Source organism: Eschrichtius robustus, chromosome X, assembly GCF_028021215.1.
Source record: "Eschrichtius robustus isolate mEscRob2 chromosome X, mEscRob2.pri, whole genome shotgun sequence".
NCBI classification, from domain to species: Eukaryota; Metazoa; Chordata; class Mammalia; order Artiodactyla; family Eschrichtiidae; genus Eschrichtius; species Eschrichtius robustus.
Window position 1 is genome coordinate 10,510,151 of NC_090845.1, and position 23,839 is coordinate 10,533,989.

At 43.1% G+C, this 23,839-nt stretch overlaps 1 protein-coding gene across 1 annotated transcript in view; it reads left to right on the plus strand.

The window, feature by feature from the left end:
• The window catches only part of FRMPD4 (FERM and PDZ domain containing 4), a 176,889-nt gene that overhangs the window by 126,009 nt on the left and 27,041 nt on the right, over positions 1-23,839 (plus strand). Inside the window, exons 4-7 of the mRNA XM_068533623.1 lie at positions 4,820-4,865; positions 13,592-13,696; positions 16,242-16,349; positions 21,001-21,132. Coding sequence (XP_068389724.1) covers positions 4,820-4,865; positions 13,592-13,696; positions 16,242-16,349; positions 21,001-21,132 — 391 coding nt within the window. The remainder of the gene's footprint in view (positions 1-4,819; positions 4,866-13,591; positions 13,697-16,241; positions 16,350-21,000; positions 21,133-23,839) is intronic.

Consider the following 23,839-nt stretch of genomic DNA (forward strand, 5'->3'; position numbering starts at 1 on the left):
TTAAATGGCTTAGGCCTTCTTTTCTTCCTCCTAGGATCTTAGGGTTAGGAATTCTAAGGAATCCAAAACATTATGGAGTTAATTGTTCTCGTCTGGCAGGTTATAATTAAATAATTATAGGCAAGAGAAAATGGAAGAAAAACATATCCCCAGTCCTAATGTTAAATAACATATTGGAATGTTTTATTTCAATTCAGATAACTTCAGTTACTCCTTAAGTGGTAAAATTAAAATCAATATAGGTTATGTTTCAGGCAACTTACAGGGAATTACTATAGACACAAAGAATTTAAATGCTATAAATATAATAGACGTATTTTGAAAAATGGTTCCCATTTTCAAATTAAACAAGGTATACTGATCAATGCTTCTTCCTGACATTCTTGACAGAAAAAAATTCTGTGTAAGGTGAAGTCATGGGTGGACACTACTTTTGAGATACTTGTAGGTTAATTGGCTATGAATCTTTCTTTGCTGGTGTGGCAGACAGAATCTGAGATGGCCCCATGGATGAGCCCTGCCTCCTGATGTTCATAACTTTGTGTATTTCCTTCTCTTTTAATATGGGTGGGACCTGTGACTTGCTTCTAACCAACAGAATATGGCAAAGGTGATGGAATATCACTTCCATGATTATGATTGTGTTACCTAAGATTATACATTCCATCCATCTTGCCAAAGGAGTCCCTCTCCTTTGATCATTTTTTGAAGCAAGTTGCCATGTTGAGGGGGCACATGTGGCAAGGAACTGAGGATGACCTCTAGCCACTGCCAGCAAGGAACTGAGGCCCTTGGTCCAACAATCCCAAAAGGAATTTAATCCTGCCAAAAACCACAGGAAATGGATCCTTCCCAACTGAGCTTTCAGATGAGACCTCAGCCCTGGGCAACACTTGATTGTGGTCTCATCAGAGAACTTGAAAAAGATGACCAAGTTAAATCATACTCATCTGTCTGCTTCATAGAAAGTGTGGGATAATAAATGTGTGTTGTTTTAAGCTGCTAAGTTTATGGTAATTTGTTATGCAGCACTAAATAACTAAAGAAGCTAGCTTCTGTGATAGGACAGAGTAATGATCCCCTAAAGACGTCCACATCCTAATCCCCAGAGCCTGTAACTTTGCAGGTGTGATTCAGTTAAGGATGGAGCAATTTTCCTGGATTATCCAGGTGGACCCAATGTAATCACAAGGGCCCATGTAGGTGAAAGAGGAAGGCAGGAGAGTCAGGGAGAAATTTGAAGATGCTACTTTGCCTGGGTTTTGAAGATGGAGGAAGGGGCCGTGAACCAAGGAATACAGGAAGTCTTCAGAATCTGGAAAGGGTTCCAGAATGAATGCAGCCCTATTGGCACCTTGATTTCATAGCCTAGAGAGGCCCGTTTCAGACTTTTGACCACCAGACTTGTAAGATAACAAATCTGTGCTGTTTTAAGCCACTAAGTTGTGGCAATTTATTACAGCAACAGTAGGAAGCTAATGCGCTCTATGCTTATTTTGTTAGCATCTAAGATGAATAATGAGTCCTCCTCCAGGGGCTTGTCTGCTCCTAAGAGGCTGCACTGGAGCTGTGAATATTTTCTTCTTTTTCCAGAAATGAACAAATAAATACAGTGCCATTGAGCATTGCTCTAGGGAAAATGAGCATTTTTTCCACAGCCTCGTGGGCACATCCATCCTACCACCTCATACCCCTCATTCTTGCATTTACCTTTTTACTGTTTCTTCTTCAGGTTCTAAGCACGGACTGTCTTAGTCAAGGATTGTTTGGACTCAAATAATGTGATCTACTCAAGTCAGTTTAAGTAAAGAGAAATTGGGGATAAGTGTAGCAAGTAGGTCTCAGAGGAAGGAATCGTAAAGCAACTGTTCTTTTCCCCCATTGCCCATTCAGAAGAGCTCTCCAGGGCCAGGTCTTCATTAAAATCTCAGGCAGGTCTGCAAATGTATTGAGCAGTTTCAGAAAATTTCTCCAATCACTTGGACACTTGTAATCACAACAACCTGTAATCTGTAATTAAAATGTTCAATTGTCATGTAATAGTCAAAACTGCCAACTCCACAGAATTTCTCCCTTGCCCCTATTTCCGGCCTGGGAAGCCTGCACTGGGTTAAGGGGCATTCCCCAACATTCTTGTCTAGCTTTGGCTCCTTCCACATTGAAATGAGGCCAGGACAGTGAGGTAAAAAGCAGGAAAGTTCTCACTCGATTGGCACCAAGGTAATCCGACATTGGTTTCCTCTGTCCATGGAAGATCATGTAGGTTGACTTGTGGACACATTTGTAGATTTCTGGAAGACTTCTCTTTTGAGTTGTTCCAACTGCAGTTCCCTTGAGTCAGATGGTACCCAACGGCTGGCTATGTCCAGCACTGCTTAGCTTCTATATCTTTCTACTAAGGCCCTCCTGCCCCTGGAAGAAGCTCAGTTGAGCAATGCCTTCATTAAACGACCCCAGGGCACCATTTCTACCGTGTCGTCCAGATATCGTCCACAGGAATTGCACACTTAAGGCCTGTCTCAGTGGAAGGGTAATAATCTTGCAAATATAGCCTCTGCTCTTTGGGCATGTGCTGCTTCCACAGGCCTCTCCCTGTTACCATTTTTTAAAATTAAGTCATGATTAAGACCCCAAGATGAATAAGAGTCCCAAACTGTGGTTTTTAATACCCCCTTTGAAAGTATGTAGCACCCTGTTTTGGCATGTAGGGGTGATTGCCATGAGGCCTCAGTCATCGTAGCGCCCTGTAACATATGAACACTTGTAGCTTCTATCTTTCTTTCCCTCTAGGATTGGAATCCTAAGGGACCCAAAGCATTGTGGCTTTAATTCTTCTTGTCTGGCAAGTAATAATTAAGTACTTGTAGATGAGAGAAAAGAGAGATAAAAGCCCATTCCCAGGACTGATGATAGATATAATACTGAGATATCTTACATTAGCTGTTTTACTGATGTAAAATGGTGCGCAAACAGCCCTCAGGAATGGTGGGAACCAGGCCTGCTCAGGGGACCCCTGGCATCTGTAACCTTTACTCTTTCTTATTCAGTCGTGAATGTGACTCGGCTCCCAACTCTCTTTGTCTGTGTCTCTTAGTTCTGCTTCTGGAGAGGGGACATCTGATGGCCTCATTCCAGCACTCGGGTCCAATCAGCTGTGCCCTGACGATGAGTTCTGGGCCCATTGGCCTGCTGCTGAGGGCTCTGGGGGCAGCCTTGGGTAGAGCAGGCCAGGCAGGACAAACAGGCCCACACCGCGGCTGCCACACTCTGATTCGTCCTGCCGCATCATTCCTCGACACTCCATCCCTACATTCACACGCCCACCCTCCTAGAGCTGGACGCCCACCTTGCCTCCACTGCTTCACTTCCATGCCTTCCACGGCAGGGAACATCTTCATCCGCATTCCCTTAAAGGCTAGTGGCAGAATTTCTTTGTGATGTAAACCAGAGTGGAATGCCCGGGTCATAGTGCTCGTGGCGCTGAAGTTTGCCTAGGGGTGCCAGATTGCTCCCCAGAACTGCTACACGGGGCTCCATGGCCACCAGCAAAGCAAGATCATTCATCCCATCCACTGGGAATTCTCATTTGATTACACTGTCGCGCTATTAGTGCTTCTAATGGGAACGCTGTCTGCCACTCCAATTACTGGGGCTTTCTGCCAGCCCTTGGCAACTAAGAATTGATGGGGTCAGACGGGCCCTCCCCACCATCACCATCAGTTCTGATTCAATTCTTCCTCCAGCTCTTGAATTCTAGTCCTCTTTCTCCTCTCCATTGATTTCTCTTCTTCGCTGCCCTGACTCCTTCGGTCAGGGGCCACCCCTACCGCCGCTGGGGCAAGTCACATGGTCCTCCCCAGGCAAGGGGCTTATAGTAAGGGGCTGAAGAGCACTTAATGCTAGAAATGCCATTTGTCGTGGCTTCTCCAAGAGAACAGCACTGCCACAGATCCCCTTCGCTTTAGTCATTTGGGCAGGAAATCACAAAAGCAGGTAATTAATTACCTCCTAAAGTAAAAAAAGTCAGCTCCACCTCAACAAAATGGCAAGTGACCTTTCTCCTACTCAGGATAAAAAAGGAACAAAGGAAGGAAGGAAGAAAAACTATTATAACCCATAATATGATTTTTCCCCAAGGGTTCGAGTTATTTGAAAGGTTTGGGTTACTTGGGGGAAATTAAATAAACCATTAGATTACACTGTTCTGCTTTTGGCCACACAGTGTTCCCTATGGTGAACAGTATTTCCCAATGAGCGCCCATCTGAAATGTTTATCGGCCCAAGGTCGTAGGCATTGTTACTGCAGCCTTAGAAAGCCACATGGTATGGGAAGTCACATTTGCTGGGATACTGTTTTTACATAAGAAACCTACAGTGACATTTTTCTTTCATGATGCTAAGAAGATACTGACATTCAATGAATTGATAGAATTTTTTAAAATCTATCCCCTTCCAGAGAATTACACAGACATTTTAAGCGGCTAAAGGAAAATCGGAAGGGGAGAATCAATTTTGAGAGACCGAGCTGATGCTTTTAAAATCCAATCTTCCCTCAGCGAGTTTTATTTTAGGGCTCTGCTGTTTGGTGTCGCAGATAATATCACCCAATATAAACCGAATAGGAAGCTTTCCACCGGCTGAACATTTGATTCCAGTTTTCTCTGTGGTCTGAAAGCCCACTTGTGAGCCTTTTGATTCTCTGCCCTGGGAGCCCAAGGAACATTCGCCAACATCACACATTTTGTTTTAAAAGAGCACCGTCACCGCTAGAGTCCAGGCTTTGTGCATATCATAAATATTTTTTTTCTCTCTCTTACAGAAGCTGCAAAGAATCGATACTCCTCACTGTCATTCAGCCTTACCCTGTAAGTGTCCTGTGAGTAAAAGTGCCTGTGTGTGATCTCAGATTTCCAGTCTCCTCCTCCCACTCCACTCCAGTGACTAACAGCAGAGAGAAATAACATGCATTCACAGTACCAGTTCCAAGATCTTGGTTATTTGTATTTTTGTACTCCAAGATAGCAAATCCTTCATTGGAGAGAAAAGAAAGTGATGCGTTTCCTAAGTAACTTGAAAATCAGCTTTTCAGTCCTATGTGCCTCTCACATCTAGAAATGACACAAAACTCAAGAATTTCCTTGTGATTCTTAAGTTTCCAGCTTAAGCATCACAAGTCTAAAGGGAATATCTAATTGTAGGAAGTTGAAGCATGATTGTTTCTCTTACCCCCATCTAAATGATTTGGTGGAGACATTGGACATTTCAGCGGCCTTGTCAGGAAGGTGGGGAGTGATTAAAATCGTACTGCTTTCAGTTCCCATGATTTTTTTTTTTTTTTTAAAGTTTATCTAGCTCCACCTCTTCTCTGTTTAGTATCAGTGAATTTTTTTTTTTTTTTTTTTTGAAATTCACGGTCTTTTATTTATTTATTTATTTATTTATTTATGACTGTGTTGAGTCTTCGTTTCTGTGCGAGGGCTTTCTCTAGTTGCGGCAAGTGGGGACCACTCTTCATCGCGGTGCGCGGGCCTCTCACCATCGCCGCCTCTCCCGTTGCGGAGCACAGGCTCCAGACGCGCAGGCTCAGTAATTGTGGCTCACGGGCCCAGTTGCTCCGTGGCATGTGGGATCTTCCCAGACCAGGGCTCGAACCCGTGTCCCCCGCACTGGCAGGCAGACTCTCAACCACTGCACCACCGGGGAAGCCCCCCATGATTTTTTTAAAAACAACTTTATCATGGTATAATTCGCATATCGTAAAATTCACCCATTTCAAGTGTACAAGTCCATGATCTTTATAAAGTCTACTGAGGTACGCAACCATCACCACCATCCAGTTTGAGAACACGTCCATCACCCCAACTGGATTCCTCATTCCCATTTACAATGAATTCCTTTCCCTACCCTCAGTCCCAAGCAGCCACTAATTTACTATTTATTTATTTCTATAGATTTGCCATTGCTTGTGAATTTCATACATGGTCAGTGAACTAAAAAATACTGAGGCAAATTCCTTCAGATTTTTCCCCAAACATTTACTGTCAATATCTTGTGTGGCCTTCACATGGAGCGGCAGAGATTCCAACCTACTTATGCTTTTATTTTCTTCCCCACGGAGATTTCTACATCAATTCAGAGGCTCTGGCATTTGCCAGTCTCCATCTTCTGACCAAACTCTTCATCTCCCCTGTCCTGGAATTTTCCTTCTAAGCGCTATGGGCTAGTCATTTTAGGCAGGAAAAAAATATGTATTCAAGCTTGTAATAAGATCACAAATTGAACTAACCAAGACCACAAGTTATGCCATGTAGGGTCATTACTACATGTATTAAAAGCACGGTTTAATATTGACTGTTACTTTTAGTCCCAACTCTTTGACACAGCTACACACACACACAAACACGTTTGGATTTGAAATCTAAGGAGACAGCAGGAGGTTAAAGAACCAAGACTTGAGATCTAGTTCCCAGCAGTATAAAAGGCGACTCCCACACCTGCTCTGGACCCCGATTTCCTCATCTGTGTAAGGAGGAGGTCAGGTGGCATCCCGTCCAAGGGCCTTCCTGCTTCACCACCTCGTGACCTGGCGATTCTTTCCATATGAAGTACAGCTCATCTGTTTTTAGATTGTTTCATTTAACCCAGTTGTCACTCACACCTACTTCAAATCTATCCACACTTCTTCATTTCTTTGCAATGAACAAATGCATTTGGGTAAAGCCAATGTGAGTGTCTAACATACGCAAGTGATGGACCAACTATAAATTCCTGGCGGAACTACGAGCTTTCATTGTCTTTCCTGAATTCTCTCTTCCTACTTTATAACCTATTAGTAATGCAAGATCAGAACCATTTTACTCCAAACCAGGTTATTTTTCCAACATGGGGTCGCATGTTACCCCCAAACAGTAAATTTAGAGGAGTTTTGCATTTAAGTTAAGGGTTTTGTCTTGTTGCTTTGCTTGCTTTTTTTGCCATTTGAGTCTGCATGACTTGTTATTCATATGAATACTCATTACTATCCGTGAATCATGGAACTTCCTTTTAACAGATAACCTGGAATTTTCTAGGAGTTCAGCTGGCTCCTGCTGTTGTGCTATATTGAAAGTCAACATTCAGGAGTGTTGCTTGTTCTTATGGCCAACGGTTGCACCTCTGTTCCCCAGAGTCACTCTCTCCCGACCAGTCATCATAGATGAATTCTCAACTTTGACCAGCCCTCCTTCCTGAAATGCCCATCACGTACTCCACCCGCCACCTCCTCGGCTCACCAAAGCCTTCTCACCTTTCAAGTCTCAGCACAAATTCTAAATGCTACCCCAGAGTTTCTCAGCATCAGCACTGTTGGGTTTGGTGACAACCAAAATGTCTCCAGACAGTCTCAAATGTTCCCTGGGGACCAAAATCACCCCCACTGGGGAACCAGTGTCCCACACCTAAAGTCTTCCCTTCTTGATCCAGTCCAAAGTGACTTTTTCCTCCTCTGAATTATAAGAGTTGAAACCCCGAAGTTACTTAAATAGATACATTAAATGGAGAGAGGGGTGCACATGGGAAAGGAGACTGTGAAGTTTTACTTATATTTTTGTGTTTGGATTTTCCTACAAGCAAATGGCTTTTTTTTAAAGGTTTTATGTATTTGCTGAACATTCTCTTGGCAACCAGAATTGACATGCAGAAACAGAGGACCCACCAGACCAAAAGAAAGTCTATAAATTCTACTTTTATTACAGACAATAGCATTCAGCATTTTAATTTCTTTGCAACTTACTGGTCAGCATTTTTTTATGTTGTATTTCTTCTGCATAATAAGATCTGGTCCAGACAGAGAGCCGATGTTTACACCTTTTTGCCATACTCCACGTGTCCCCAGGGCACCCCAACATGACCCAGCCACAGAAATCAATCTCCAGTGAGGCCCAGGTCAAGGGAGCTTGGGAGAAAAGTCTTAGGATTCCCAAAATTCTTTGGTAAGAAATAATTCTTAACAGGTTTTTGCCTTCTTATTTTAAGTATTATGGAGGACTCTCTCTCCACCATTTTTACTTTATTTCTTAGAGAAAAATTGTGGAAGTGCAGAAGGAAATACAGAAGCAGAAAAATATGTGCTGGCAATACTTATCCTCAGAGACAACCAGTGTAAACATTTTGGCCTATTTCTTTCCAGTCTTTTTGTTCGAATGCCTTGTCAGCAGTTGAGATCATATTACACGTACACTTCTATTCTGCATCTTTTACTTCGTATATCAAGCATTTTCCCGTGTCATCAAGGATTCTATATAAGCATTATATACATGGCTGTAAAACATTACATTGAAGCAAGATTTCCTTAATCAACACCCATCATTAAGCCCACTGTCTCTAATGTGTTTCTATTATAAATAATTCTGCAAAGAGCATCTTTGTGTGTAAGTCTTTATCTGTATTTAATAGCTTTTCCTCAGGATTGAATTTTAGAAGAGGAATTTTTGGGTTACTCATGGATTTTATTTGTTTTTTTCTGACACACCATCTTCTTCCCTTATACTGTTACCATTTTTATTCCAGATCTTTCTTGGCCAGCTGCTCCCCTCTTTCCTTTCCATAGTTCCCAAGTCTAGAACTTTCAGAGCTTTCCAGTCCAACATTACCTGAGACAGAGAGTATTTAAAGAGTCTCTGTAACCTCTCCTCATACAACCCCAAGTCAGTGGGACTTGGGCTAAGTCACTCTCAGTTCTGGCATCCCTGAGCTACCATGATTCACCTTCCCTCAGGTTTCTTCTAGGCCAAAGAACTGAGGGACCTGCTTGCCTGCCTCTCACCTCCTGTCTACCTTCCACTGTGTTCCACATACCTGAGGGAGGCTACACACCTCCTCATGGGAGCTCCAGCATAGTAGATATTATCAGAACCCAGAACATATCCCCTTGGCATGTGTCATGCTGAGCATGCCGGCCCAATTTCCAACTGAGAGCACCAGTGATTCTTTGCCTGTGGGTTTTTTCTGGCCACAGGGCCATGCTCATGGAGCAGGCCAGAAGTGCTCTTTGAGCACTCCACTAGGAATTCTCACTCTCAGAAGAGCAGCCACTCCATCACTGATTGACAGGAGCTGGTGGGTAGATACCCCAGCTCCCTCTCTCCTCAGTCAGTGTAACCCTGAGGCATACAGCGTGCCTTGTTTCCCAGACATTCCCAGCAGGGTTAAACGCCAGTTGCTCACAGTGGTGCCTGACTTAACAATGAATGCTTCGTTGGCTTCCTCACCCTCCCTGTCTCCCTTCCCCTGCTCCCTGGGAGCATCTCCCAAATCAGCTCCCTGCTTGTGAATCCTGCTCTTAGGGTCTGCTTTGGGGGAAGTCCAAACTAAGTCATCCGGTGATAACTGTTGGCTAGTTAGTCCTCACTAAGTATGTACTCAGTGCCTACTATATAAGTGTCCTTTAGAGCTACAGGGATGGCAAATTCAGGACCTTACACTTCAGCTTCAGAAATTTATCTTTTTTTTTTTTAACATCTTTATTAGAGTGTAACTGCTTTACAACGGTGTGTTAGTTTCTGCTTTATAACAAAGTGAATCAGTTATACATATGTCCCCATATCTCTTCCCTCTTGCGTCTCCCTCCCTCCCACCCTCCATATCCGACCCCTCTAGGTGGTCACAAAGCACCCAGCTGATCTCCCTGTGCTATGCGGCTGCTTCCCACTAGCTATCTATTTTACGTGTGGTAGTGTATATATGTCCATGCCACTCTCTCACTTTGTCCCAGCTTACCCTTTCCCCTCCCCATATCCTCAGGTCCGTTCTCTAGTAGGTCTGCATCTTTATTCCCGTCTTGCCCCTAGGTTCTTCATGACCTTTTTTTTTTTAAGATTCCATATATATGTGTTAGCATACGGTATTTGTTTTTCTCTTTCTGACTTACTTCATTCTGTATGACAGACTCTAGGTCCATCCACCTCACTACAAATAACTCAGTTTCGTTTCTTTTTATGGCTGAGTAATATTCCATTGTATATATGTGCCGCATCTTCTTTATCCATTCATCTGTGGATGGACACTTAGGTTGCCTCCATGTCCTGGCTATTGTAAATAGAGCTGCAATGAACATTTTGGTACATGACTCTTTTTAAATTATGGTTTTCTCAGGGTATATGCCCAGTAATGGGATCGCTGGGTCGTATGGTAGCATATACCCTGAGAAATTTATCTTATGTATGTAGTTTTGTTTCAAACTAAGTTCTAATGACTTCTAAGAGCATCAGGAGCCTGTCAGCCATCTATCGTGGCCATCTTAGCAACAGCGAATTTGGAAAGAGGTGCAGGGGTTGATTAGAGGCCTTTTAATCTTAAAATTAATTAACAGCCGGAAAATCTGGTTATTCGAAATAGTAATTATTTGTCATTTCCACCGCAGGATATGAAGTGCTTGTGATCAGCACCTATTGGTCGGCAGGTTGCCAGGAATTAATTTATCAGGTTTTTGGGTGGTACACATTGTATATTTTTTAGCCACAAAGAGAGATCTGAGTCAAAACTGCAGTCATGACTGGTTTGCATACCCCATGTACCAGAGGTAACTCCAGCCAGTGGAAGAAGCCATTACTTTACTGATTCTAATTCAGTAACCTTCAGACTTGTAGAGCTAATGTTTTTATCACCACAAAGTAATTTTTTTTTTTTTTTTTTTTTTACACAAAGTAATTTTTAAAATGTATATCCATTATATGAAATAGTCACAAATACAGAACAAGAAAAATGCAACTTGTATGGATTCTTAGACTTATCCCAGGTCTGTTGACTTCAAAATATGTATAAAATAATATTTACTTAACTACCTTGGCTATCTAGTTTTCTTTCTGGTTTTCCTAGATTACCAGGTTTGTCATTAGGGCATGGGAAATAAATTCAGGAATGAGGCTCCAAGAAGTGGGCATGCAATAGCTACAGACAGAAGAGACAAGCATCCCCGGCTTGACCAGTTCTGCTCTATGGGACCACTTTAGGGGCAAATAACCCTATGTACTTCCATAGGAACATCACTGCATTCTAAGATTATACATCAAATGAGATGCATAGAAACTACATTCTGTTAAATATACTTTTTATTGAGGCAAGGAGTTATGTAACATTTTAGAAAAATAAGGTAAAATATCACATTTAAAAATTCAGATGCGTAGAGGAATAAACCTCAGTATCTGGCACACTGAACACATGTGAAATACATCATTCCCAAACAATGCTGGGGAAGTGGGGTGTTACTGCATTCAAATATCTCATCTAATTAGCAGTGTCTGTTCTGGGTAGCTTTATTACAGCCGCTTCACTTGAGCTAAACGCATTGTGCCAACGTAAATATCCCCTGCTTAAAATCATTACGGGAGAATAATGTTTTCCCTTCAGCTAAAAAATGGCATATCAAAAGCAAATGAACTCCCTACTGTATGATTTGTTCACTCATCACGACTAAGCTTGGCCTGTAATTACAGTACCGAAGAGAACATCCCTGTCCCATGACTTCGGCTTTGCAGTAGGACTTTTAAAAGTCACGTTGAGCATGTTCAAAGCTACTCTTTTGAGGAGCCATTCAGAGTTTTTCTGGTTTTTTGTTTCATTTTGTTTTTGAAGGGCAGCCGTTCGCTTAAAACATCTTGCATAAGTGGAAGAATTGAAACTCTGGAGGCCAAAGCATCCATCTATGCCGCCCTTAAGACACAGGGGAACTTTTGAAATAACAGGATTTTCTGAGCATTAAGGCAGAACTCCACCCAGGAATACACATCCACATGTTTTATCATCTGTTTTTCCAACAATGATTGTTTTATTATAACAACATACACATAACGTAAATCTACCATTTTAACCATTTTTAAGTGTACAGTTCTGTGGCACTAAGTACATTCAGAATCTTATGCAACCATTGCCTCTATCAAGTTCCAGAACATTTTCATCACCCCAAAAGGAAACCCCATACCCATTAAACAGTCACTCCTCATTCTCCCCGCCGCCCTCCCCAGCCCCTGGCAACCACTAATCTGCTTTCTGTCTCTATTCCATAGAGACAGAATTTTCCTACTCTGGACATTTCATATAAGTGGAATCGATTCATACAATGTGTGGCCTTTTGTGTCTGGTTTCTTTCACTTATCATGATGTTTTCGAGGTTAATCCATGTTGTAGCATGTATCAGAACTTCATTCCTTTTGTGGCTAGATAGTATTCCATCGTACGGCTAGACCACATTTAACTTATCCATTCCATCGTATTGTTTTTAAACTGATCTCAAGTATACTTGTATTTGACAAAGATGGGAATCCTTTTATTTTTTTCATTTTACTTGAAATTCAAAGTATGGGACACCCTAACTGGCTTCTGTGCTTTGAGATTAATGCAATACACAGGAGGTTGAACCTCTGTGTTGATTCTAGAGTCAGTTACCAGAATTCTTTACACAACAGCCTCAATCTCTTAGAACTGTATAGTATGAAAAACGTTAGGTTGAACCATGTGCCGTTTCCAATATTTGACCATTTTAATCTATAAAATTGCAGTTGTAATGATTCAAGCTAAATATTTAACTCTATATTAGGTTCAATAGAGAATGCAGTTCTTTTTCAAAATAAACAGATGGTGCCTGCAACATGGTAGGGAGCTCACCTACCACGTGAGTTCCCTTCCCCTCGGGCTTTGTTAAAACTATGCAATGAGGCTGATTCTCAGATGAAGGCAGTTGACCAAGATCACAGCCTCTAAGCAGGTTTTATCATTGTCCTTTCCATTTCTGAGGGAGACCAACTGAATCCCTCAGCCCCTCTTTCCAATGAAAGACAGTACAGAGGGCCTATAAGATGAGGCAGAACGTGAAGTCGACCTTCTTTTTTTTTTGATATTATTTCTTATTTATTTATTTATTTTATTGAAGTATAGTCGATTTACAATGTTGTGTTAATTACTGCTGTACAGCGAAGTGATTCAGTTGAGTTCCACTTCTAAGTCAAGGTCTCCTCTCTACCTTTCACTTCTAAGTAAGGTCATAGGATCACAGGTTACCAGTAAGAGGCTGAAACTCAAGTTTTGGGCTCATAAAGCGTGGGAGCTTTGGCACGTGTGCGTGTGTGTACCCTTACCTGCTCGCGTGCCCATATACCGTTAATGTGAATAACAGTAGGATTATCAATCATTTTAGAACTATCAGTGGCTCTTCTCCACCTTGTTAAAATACATAACTAATGTGCAACTTGTCATAAGCCCAGCATGAGATTTGGCTACCACCTCACCTTCTACATGGTACTCAAAGCTCTGTGTTGAAAGCAGGATTTATGTACTTCCACCACTGTCATTTTAAAAGGTCCTTGGAAATGTGCTCAGTAAGAACATGGAACATGCTGTTTATAGTTCTGGTCTGGTGGCTAAATCAAACTTATTGCTCGATGAACATAACAGGGTTTCAACTGCATCCATAATTTGTATTTAGTCCTTGAGTTGGGCATGCACCAAACACTTTTTAGCAAAAATGTTAAATATCTGGGAGGATAAAGATGGAAAACAATTCTTACAAGGTTGGCCTTACATTACCAATAATCAGATCAAATGTTTTCTTATTTTCTAGTCTCCCAAATCAGCATTTATTAGTGCTGCAAAAAAGGCAAGGTTAAAGTCCAATCCAGTCAAAGTGCGATTCTCCGAGGAGGTCATCATCAACGGCCAAGTGTCGGTGAGTTGACAGACACCCGCTGGTGACTCAAAGAGAGGCCTTGAGGTAGGGACTTTGCACTGAGCAGAACCAGTCGCCCCGCTGGAATGATCAGTTCAGAACTGGTTGTTGGATTTCACAGGGGTGTCGAGTCTCAGGATTGTAGACGGCTTGAGAGATCGCCAGGCTGTGCCAGCTCTATTCCTTCTTACAAACCCAGAATACATAGTAGTCCGGTATTTCCTTGAATGCTTCCAGAGTTAGAGACTTCACTGCTTTACAAAGGAGTTCGTTTGATTTGAGATCACTTGACATTGCCTTATGTTGAGTAGAATATGCCTCTTGGAAACTTTCACCTATTTCTCCCCATTCTGCCAACTGCGCATTCTTCCATATAACAGCCCATTCTATATTTTGAGAAGGGTTTCCCCTGAGGTTTTCCTTATCCAAAATAAAATGTCTCTGTTCTTTCAACTAATCAAAATGGAAAGAAGTTAAAATGATGGGAAAAGTTTCCTATATGCAACCAGGAGTGAAGAAATACTGCCCAGACCTCCCTCCATAGGTCTTGATAGGAATCATGTTTACTCAGGCACATAATTGATCTTCAAAATGAATGATGCAAACATTGATAGGATGCTTATTTTCAATTTTTTCCCCAAAAATATAGCCTCGTATTTTTAGTTTTTAGAAAGCTACCGTCCAGGGTGCTCATATTTTTTTGGACCTTTGAAATGCCGCCTTTTGTTGTCGAGGTTTTGTTGTTTAAATAAACTCAAAGAGATAAAAATCTCATCCGTGATATACTTGCTATGGGCCACAGACTCTTCCCTGAGGGTGGTCCTGGATTTGAATTTGAAGATAGAGGCCTGCATATCCTGGGCAAGGCACTCATGGTGCCAAGTGTCTTCTGGCCAAAACTTGCTGACCTGCGTCTGCCCCACTCGGAATCCAGGGGCTTAACTGGCCAAGCTATCAAACTGTTGTGGTGTTTGTGGGATGGGGCCTCAGGCTGTCACTGTGCTGCCCCATGTACATTTTAGCTGTGGCCTTGTCCTCCCAGTGGCCATCTCCCACCCCGTCCCCTTTGCCCCCTTTCACACCACGGTCTGTTCTGTTCCTCTCGGTGAATCCCCAGCACTCTGGGTGCAGAGTTACCATAATTATCATTTCATAGCAAGACTGTCCCAGTTTAAGGCTGTTCGTTCCAGTCCCAGAGGAATGACTATGACACAGAGGGTCGTGGCAAACTTACCTCATCTTTTCTCAAGCTTCTGAGCATGAGATTGGGCAATCAGTTTATGCATCTTTAGAGAGAATATGATTCCAGGAGCTGCTGTGGCAGCTTCCCTTTGTCCCTGAATAAAAAGCAGCTGGTGTGTGGGGACAGCTCTGGGGGTCGATCATCTCCTGCAGCCTCCGTGGCCTCACCACAGGCCTGAGCGTGGCAGGGACATTCGGTCTGCTGTCTGCCCCTCAGCCTTTGTGACCGGCTTCCTTTCCAGTCTCCTCTTGCTTTTCTGAGTCATTGTGTGGCCTTCCTTCTGGACTTGGAGCCACTCTTACTCAGTGAATTGGGCAGCAGGAAAGTCGTGTGTGAAGCCCTCAGGAGTAGAGAGGAGGGGAGGGGAGTCAGAGAAAGAAACAGGAAGCGAAAGGCATGAGCCTGTCACGGACATACTTAGGGACTGAATTCTCATGGACCAACTGTAGGACGTTAGCAAATCTCTGGCCATCTCGTCTCAGTTTCCTCATCTGTAAAACAAGGGACTTACGCTTTCATGATTGCCGACTTCCCCTCCACTCCTGTGACTTCATGACCAACCCCGTGTTCGTGGAACTCACCCAGCTTGCCTTCCTGCTCCCCCTTTCATCTCTCCCTACTGCCAGTTAAAGAGAAAATTCAAAGGAATGTGTGTCTTTTGTTTACTTTTGGTTGCGCTTCAAGCATCTCTTTTTGACTTATTTTTAAGTTATGTGTTTGTTACAGACAGTGTTTTATTCTTTTAACACACTAACCCGTTCCTCATATATCCCCTTGGAGTTTGAGGAACATCTCTAAATGGGTTAAAAATCATTTCACAAAATTACTTTAAACTTGAAGCTTGTTAATGCTTGTGATTCACCATCATGACCCCTGCCAACAGGCATCATGTGAGACATCATCATTGCTGGTCCTCTTTCTGTTTAAGACACGCTGCTCTGCTAAAGTCTGGCCTTGTGGTCTAATTACAAAGGTATTATTTCTGTCATTGCGTTTTCCAGTGGGAAACCTTGATTTAAATTTAAAAAAAAAAAAACTCATCTGATCAATCTTCTGACGGGAAAAGGTCTTTTAGTTGATTCAGCTGAGTTATTTGTAGCTAGAAGAGAAGAATTTTGCTATGAACAGCTGAACTCAGATATCACCAAAGGGATACTTTGGTTGGCCTTAGGGAGTTTGATTTTTTATTTTTTTATGCTGTGATTAGAATAAATTGCAGATATATGCTGCTTCTACAAAGGGCAGAATCCTAATTCAACTGACTTACACCCCCTCTCTTTTTTTCTTTTTTTTGTTAAATAGGAAACTGTTAAGGATAATTCACTTCTTTTTATGCCAAATGTCCTGAAAGTCTATCTGGAAAATGGGCAGACCAAATCGTTTCGCTTTGACTGCACCACCTCCATAAAGGTAAGAGGACCCGCTGAACTGTGTACCTGGACACTGCCAGGTACGGCGTGGAAGTCCCACTGTGAGTCTTGTGCGGCTATACCTTCATTCAGAACTATCTGTTTATTTCTGAGGTTTTTTTGGTTGTTTCCAAATAAGGTGTGTGAATACTTAAACACAAACCCAAACAAAAAATTTAAACTAACAAGGTTCTGCTCTGCGTGCGTGTGTGTGTGTGTGTGTGTGTGTGTGTGTGTGTTGCAAAACAATATAATATGCTACCAGTCGTGAGATACTAGGGCTAGTCACTTTAGTACAGCTGAAAATTAATTAAAATAGTGTGACTGTCACCAAGAAGGCTTGGCACCCTGCCCAAAGCCAGCATGATTTCTCAGCCGTGTCAGCCACGGAGATGATTAAGACGTTAGATGTTAATTGAGTATCTGCTGCTTTGGTGTCCAGCAAAAACAAGGGCTAGAATAATGTAAAGATAACATTTACTTTCAATTGCCGTAACCAGTTTCATGGAAATGATTCATAAAAAGGCAGAAATGAGGTGTACTTTTAAGAGAGGGGTGAAAAGGAAGAGTCACAAAGCAATCCTGTTATTTCAGGGCCACAGGTGAGTTCTACCTAATGAGTTCTCACCTGGTATAACAAAGCGTATGGGTTCTTTGCCCCCATGTTTCCTTCCTGGGGAAGAAAAGTGCGTATTCTCTATTTTATTGGACAAAGGTGTGTTCAGAAATTGATTGCGCCCTAATGTTCTATCAGCCTAAAATAGGCTTTCTTCAAATGGCACAATAAAAAGGGTTTTATTGAGGTTAAAAAAAAAAAAGGGTACCTACTGATGATCTGTACAATAATGTATCAAGAGAATATCAACTTTGTAGTAAAAAACATCTACCAATAGTCAACCTCTAATTCTCATTTTTTAAAAATTAATCAGCATAGGCCTTATGAGTGGAATTATATCCGCCAAGGCCAACTCGCCGTGCATTCTTATTGCCATGATACCACAAGCAGCTTGTTCTGAATTGCTTGAAATAGGTAGTGACTTAGCAGGTAATAGAGCAGACAATATTAGATCGATGAGGGTGCATTTAAATCATCCTTAAATCATTCCAGATGAAATATTAACTTCCTTTGTACAAGACTGCTAATTTTAAGTGGTGATGACTGAAAAAGCCCTTTTCCTTTAGTCCTACTCAAAATCAATTTATAGTGAGATGTTACTCCAAGTATTGACCAACTAACTTAGGGGTCGGCACACTTTTCCTGGAAAGGCCTGGAGAGTAAATATTTTAGGCTTTGTGGGCCATTTGCTCTCTGTTGCAACTACTCAACTCAGTTCTTGTCTCATGAAAGCAGCCGGAGACAGGTGGGTTCAGGAGGTCCTTAAGCCCACCCTCAGCTTTAATAATTCACTCGATGCACTCACAGAACGCAGCAAATTGGAATCCTCGCAGTTATAGTTTATTATGGCGAAGGGCTACGGATTAGAATCAACACGGGGAAAAGGTGCGCAGAGCGGCGGAGAGCAGGCAGAGAGCTCCCAGTCATACCCCCCACCCTGGGGAGTCATGCCGTCAGTGCTTATTTCTCCCAGCACTGATGTGTGACAGTGTGCACCGGGTACTGCCAACCAGGGACGCTCGCCCGAGCCTTGGTGTCCAGAATTTTTACTGGGGGTTGTCCACTTAGACACAGCTGCCCACCTGTGTGGCTGACCTTAGCACCCTGCCCCTCCAGAGGTGAGCTGAGACCACGTGGTCCACGGTCCCCACCATGAATCCCATCGTTAGCGTAGACTATCCAGTGTAGCCCAAGACACCCCGCCCACCGCCCCGCCCCCGACTCAGTGAACAAAGGCACCTCTGTCATCAGGCAGGACACTCCAAGGGCTTAGAGGTTACCTCCCAAGAGCCAGGGGCAAAGAGGCAAACCTTTCTTCAGGCAAGACTCATCCTTTACTATACAGATAATATGTAAATGAATGGCCATGGCCAGATTTGAAACGATGGGGCCAGGCTCTAGTTTGAAGACCCCTGACCTAACCCAAAAGAGCTACATTGTTTCAACTCCCTCTGATACTGTGTCTGGTTCTGTGATACCAACTGGTCAGAAAAGCTCCTTGCCATTGGAGCCCTCACCCATCTGAAGATATAGGTAAAGACTTGAATGCATTTCTTAACAGAAATAAATCTAAGTTTAAAAGAGAGCCCTGTTGTTAATTCCCTCTGGCCTCTTTATTATAGGAGCCCACCCCAGACTAAGTTTGATTTCCCTGAGGATGGCAGATGACAATGAGAAGATGGGGAGCAACGCAAAGAGTTCACATCAAATTAAAGCTATCTTAGCTTGTGCCTAACAGCCTCATGATCACAATAGATGCAGACTGGGTGGCGTAAAGTGGAAATAGTATAGGTATGAAAGGGATATGACGCTGTTTAATAAAAATTGCCAAAATTCTTGCTTACAGAGTCACAAAAGGGAAACACTATTGCTATCACATGCCCCCCCTGGTGATTCAGGAGAATGTTTTATAAAATACGTGTTGCCACGCAGAGGCTGGTTTTCTTTCCTCTTTTCTGGGTCTTGAGCAAAAATTATGAAACAGAGTCTTTTTATGAAATTCAGTATAGTCACGGAATTTCTGTTGAATGATTTTTTTGGTGGTGGGTTGGTATGGGGATCTTTGTTTTAAAGGAGCCAGAAGAAATTGAAAATGGTCCACGGGGAAGAATCAAAACCCCAGAGAGAGCAATGAAAACAAAAACTTCTATGTATGGCGGGGTTTCTCTCCCTTGACATTGTCGATCCTTTGGACCAGAAAGTTCCTTGATGCCGGTAGCACCCCCAGCCCCGCTGTGACAACCAAAAGCGTCTCCAGAAATTGCCAGATGTTGCTCTGTGGGATTTTGGCGTCTGAGTATGAATTATCCTTGGGGAGAGATCATTTCCTAGTTTTTCAAGTACATGAAAAGAGTAATGGTTGACGACGTTTGTTTACATTGCAGTCCACTTGTGCTTGTGTATAGAACACCCTTCTGATCATAAATGTTTAATCCTGTGAAGGACTGCTGACAAAGCTTGCTCATTCTACCTTCCCCGGAGACTTAAAATAAAAGCTAATGTATGCATATCGTCATTGTCGACAAAAGTGATCAATAAACAATCAATAATAAGAATGGGAAAGAGTCTTAGTTCAGCCAAACGGAGGACTATAGCCTGGAAACTGCTCCAGAAAAGCATGGTTTGCGAGCACAGTTTTATATCTTGTCAGAAAGAAAGGACATGAAACAAGTCAGGAATACATTTCTTCCGGATTCCAAAAAAACCAGACCAGCATGTACACAGCGAGTCAGCATGACCTTTGGCACCTGGGAAGGGAGTCTTATCATCGAAGCAGGACCGGCATTGGTGTCCCAGGAAGGGAGCCATTTAATCTTTATTTTTAACGTGGACATTCTTAGCTTCTGGTCAGTGTGCCCTTTTCTTTGATAATTAAGGCAGATGTGCAATGTTTGATAGGCCACAAACAGACTCTTCAAATTAGCATAAAACTCAAGTTAACTTGGGGCTTCCCTGGTGGCCCAGTGGGTGAGACTCCGGGCTCCCAGTGCAGGGGGCCCGGGTCTCACCCCTGGTCGGGGAACTAGATCCCACGTGCATGCCGCAACTATGAGCCCGTATGCCGCAACTAAGACCTGGTGCAGCCAAAAAAAAAAAAAAACATTCAAGTTAACTCATGCATATAAGCCAGAATGACTTCCCCATACCTCATTATGTGAAAATTTCTTTTATCAATATGGTGCCCTAACTGTGTGCCAAGCAGTGCTGTAATAAATGCTGTCTGTGTATGAACTCATCTAGTCCTGGTATCTATTCTGAGGCAGGTATTATTATTATCCCCGGCTGACAGGGACACTAAGGTCCCTAGAAGTTAAGTAACTTGCCTTAAGCTGCCAGCTAATACAAAGTAGATCCAGGGCAGAAACCAGACTGTTTGCAGAGCCCACGTTCCTCACCGCTACCACGTGCTCTTACAGACGGGTAGGCGAGGGGTCGGCAAACTTTTTCTGTAAAGGGCCAGATAGCAGACAGAATAATTTAGGCATCACAGGCCACACAGCCTCCATTGCCACCAAGTTCAGGTCTGCGCATGCAGAGCATGAAAGCAGCCAATACATAAACAGATGAGCAAGACCGGGTTCCAATAAAACTTATTTTACAAAAACAGGTGGTGGACTGGATTTGGCATGCAGGCCAAGCCCTGGGGTAGACCACTTTCAGAGGCGGTTTAATTGCCACCCCATTTGGAAGGAGGGGAACTGAGCCGACTACACTGCACAATCTGTTGCTAGGCTCTATAAAGTGATTCGGTTACATATATATTCAGACTCTTTTCCCTTATAGGTTATTACAAAATACTGAGTATAGTTCCCTGTGCTATACAGTAGGTCCTTGTTGGTTATTTTGTACGTAGTGGTGTGTGTATGTTAATCCCAAACTCTTCATTTATCCCTCCCCTCTTTCCCTTTTGATAACCATAAGTTTATTTTCTATGTCTGTGGGTCCATTTCTGTTTTGTATATAAGTTCATTTATATATGGAATCTACAAAAGGGCTGCCTTGATTTTGATCGCATCTTGTCTGTTTCCCCTGTAAGGATGTCATCCTAACCCTTCAGGAGAAACTCTCCATCAAAGGCATCGAACACTTCTCCCTCATGCTGGAGCAGAGGATGGAAGGGGCCGGAACGAAGCTGCTCTTGCTTCATGAACAGGAGACGCTAACTCAGGTGTGTGAATTATGCCCCCAGTGCCCGTGCCGCCCCTGAGAGCAGAGGCTGCCCTGCCCGGAGCTCCCCTGTCCTTGAATCCCTTAAATACCTTCCCCGCAGCCCTGGGCAGCCCCACTATAGGAAGCACTGGCATTCGCAACGGATTTGACACCTCAAGGTGATGTTTCCCTTTTGTCAACTTTTCATAGACTGTCAGTTGATCTCACAAACAGAATTGTCAAAGACTCAGCAGTGACTCACTGGGGATATGGCTCTGCAGAATTATATTTTATATTATGGTAATGACTTGTTCACCTGTTTTGATAGTTGATCTCTAGAAACTGTTAAAAAGAAATGCTTTCTGCGATTATTTAAATTAAGCCAAAATCATATTTCCTTCTTTTAAGTTCCGGGTACCTACCTCAGACTGTTTTTGGAATCCTGAAATCCCTGCCCCATTGTGCCCACTGTAAGTATGTGGCCCACCAATGTGTCCCAGCTCCTGGTCACCAAGATGCCACCCCCATCTGTTCTCTGGGGAGACAAGCGGGTTGCTTGGCTGCTGAATTCAGCACAGCGCCCTGACTTTCCTTGTGATTCCACACAAGCAGGGTCTTTGTTGGATGTGTAAGGGATTTCAACAAATTCCTCTTATGTAGGAGAGTTCACTGAAGAGGGGACGTTATGGAGGGGGGCGTGAGGGGACACCGGGAGGAGAGGCAGGGAGTCGAGTCACCCCCAGACGGATGGAGTAGCAGAAAGTGGCATCACGCTCAATTGCCTTTTGGTTGTCGCACAGTTAAAAGCTACACTCAGGTCCCACAGATATCCCTGCCTCTCTCAATTTAGTAAAACTGGATGCAATGAATTCGTTACAAAGTTATCATTTGTGTTCATTTATATTCCTCTCTCTAAACTTGACCTTTTATTTTTATCATGTTTAAATCTACCTCTGGATATTTTAAATCACATCTAATTGTTTATTATTTTAACCTGTGCCAAAACAGGCTTGGAAACAGATGAGTTGTTTATTCTTTGTTATAGGGGAACAACCCCTGATACACAGAATTCCGCACGTGAAAGGTCAGTGTTTGGCTCTGAGTGCCTCCAGAAGCCAGCCCTGAGACAAGGCTTTGGATGTCAGTGGTTTATTTGGGAGGCGATATCGGGAAATACTGGGAGAGCAGTGGGAGGGGAAATGGGAAAACGGGGACGCCAATAAAGAGTGTGTAATCAAGCCAGTTTCCACTGTGGGCACGTGGAGCGCAATCCTGCTGGGGACACAGGGAACCAGCAGAGAACGTGCCTCCGAGGTACCCCACCCGAGGGGCGAGGGGGCTGGGGCTTTGTACCCTAACATCCCGTCCATAGTTGGGGGTGGGCTGCTCCTAAGGACAGCTGCTCCCTGGCTGTGCTGGGTTGCCCTGTGCTGGCAGATGGTGACAGGTGTCTGCAGTAAACAGCCTTCAGCTTGGAGCAGTAAATGCCAGGGGGATGTGGGCAGACAGGCAGTTACTATGAGTCTAATGAAACCACCCACAACTTTTTGATATTTCTATTTCTACTTTCGCCCTGAACTTCTGCCTACCACCCAGCCTTTATGGGAAAGCTTCATGCTGATTTAGCTGGACAGAGGTTCTTTCAAAGTCTCTTCTGATGCTAGGTAACCGTAACTTCTCATTCCGGATTGATTTCCGAGTTTTAGACTTCTTTTAAAACATTAGAGGAGGAGTTTCAACCCCCGGCTTTCTCTTCCATCAGGACTTTTGGCGCTGGCCACCCTCCTACTCCGCGGGCAGCAAGGTCAAAACTCCTTTTCCCTAAGGGCCAAGAATAAAGCGCAGGTCTTTTTGCTTTACCTCCTCTGTTATCTCCTAATCAGAGCTTAATTTACTCTCCCCTACTGGCCTTTTTAATTAGCGTGCTGGTGAAGCCGACCTGCCAATACTTTTCCCAGGAGACCCTGGCTACGGGCTCCTGCTGCAAAGCCTGCCGGGAGTTGTAGTCCCTCGGGTCCAGGCCACGCGTGGGAATGCGTGGGGCTGGGTGGGGCGGGGGAACGGGGTCCTGGTGTGGTAGGACTCATAAGGGGCCGAAAATAAATGTAATGATGCCATCAAAAAAAAAAAAACATTAGAGGGATTCCCTGGCAGTCCAGTGGTTAGGACTCAGCGCTTTCACTGCAGTGGCCCGGCTTCAATCCCTGGTCAGGGAACCGGGGCGGCTTCGCCAAAAAACCCCCAAAAAACTTAGAAGGAAACAAAAAGCCTCTAACAATGCTTCTTCCCTTACCTTTCTAGAAGAGGCTTTGTTTCGTCTTTAATCAGAACTAAAAGCAAAGTGCTAAAACTCAAGTATTATCTCTAGAAAACTGATTGTTTAAATATCCTGAAACAAACCAGCTATATGCCTTTGAATTCAATACATATGAAAAATTTGACCCATGAAATATTTATAGGCATGATAGAATTGGGGAGTAAGTATAAGGAATTTGTCCAATAACAAAAATTATTTTAAAACATTTAACTGTGATGAAAACCCCCAAGGAACTTTTAAGCGACTCTACCTGAATTTCTGGCAGTTTGACACTAAACTTCTGTCTAGAAAGTAATATTGTTGTTACATACTACTTAAAGTGTCCAAGAAATTGTTTTGTTGCTTGTTTTAGAGACTGTAGTTCTCCTGGACTGCCATTTCTAATGAGTCTAAAGCACGTTTTTGCATT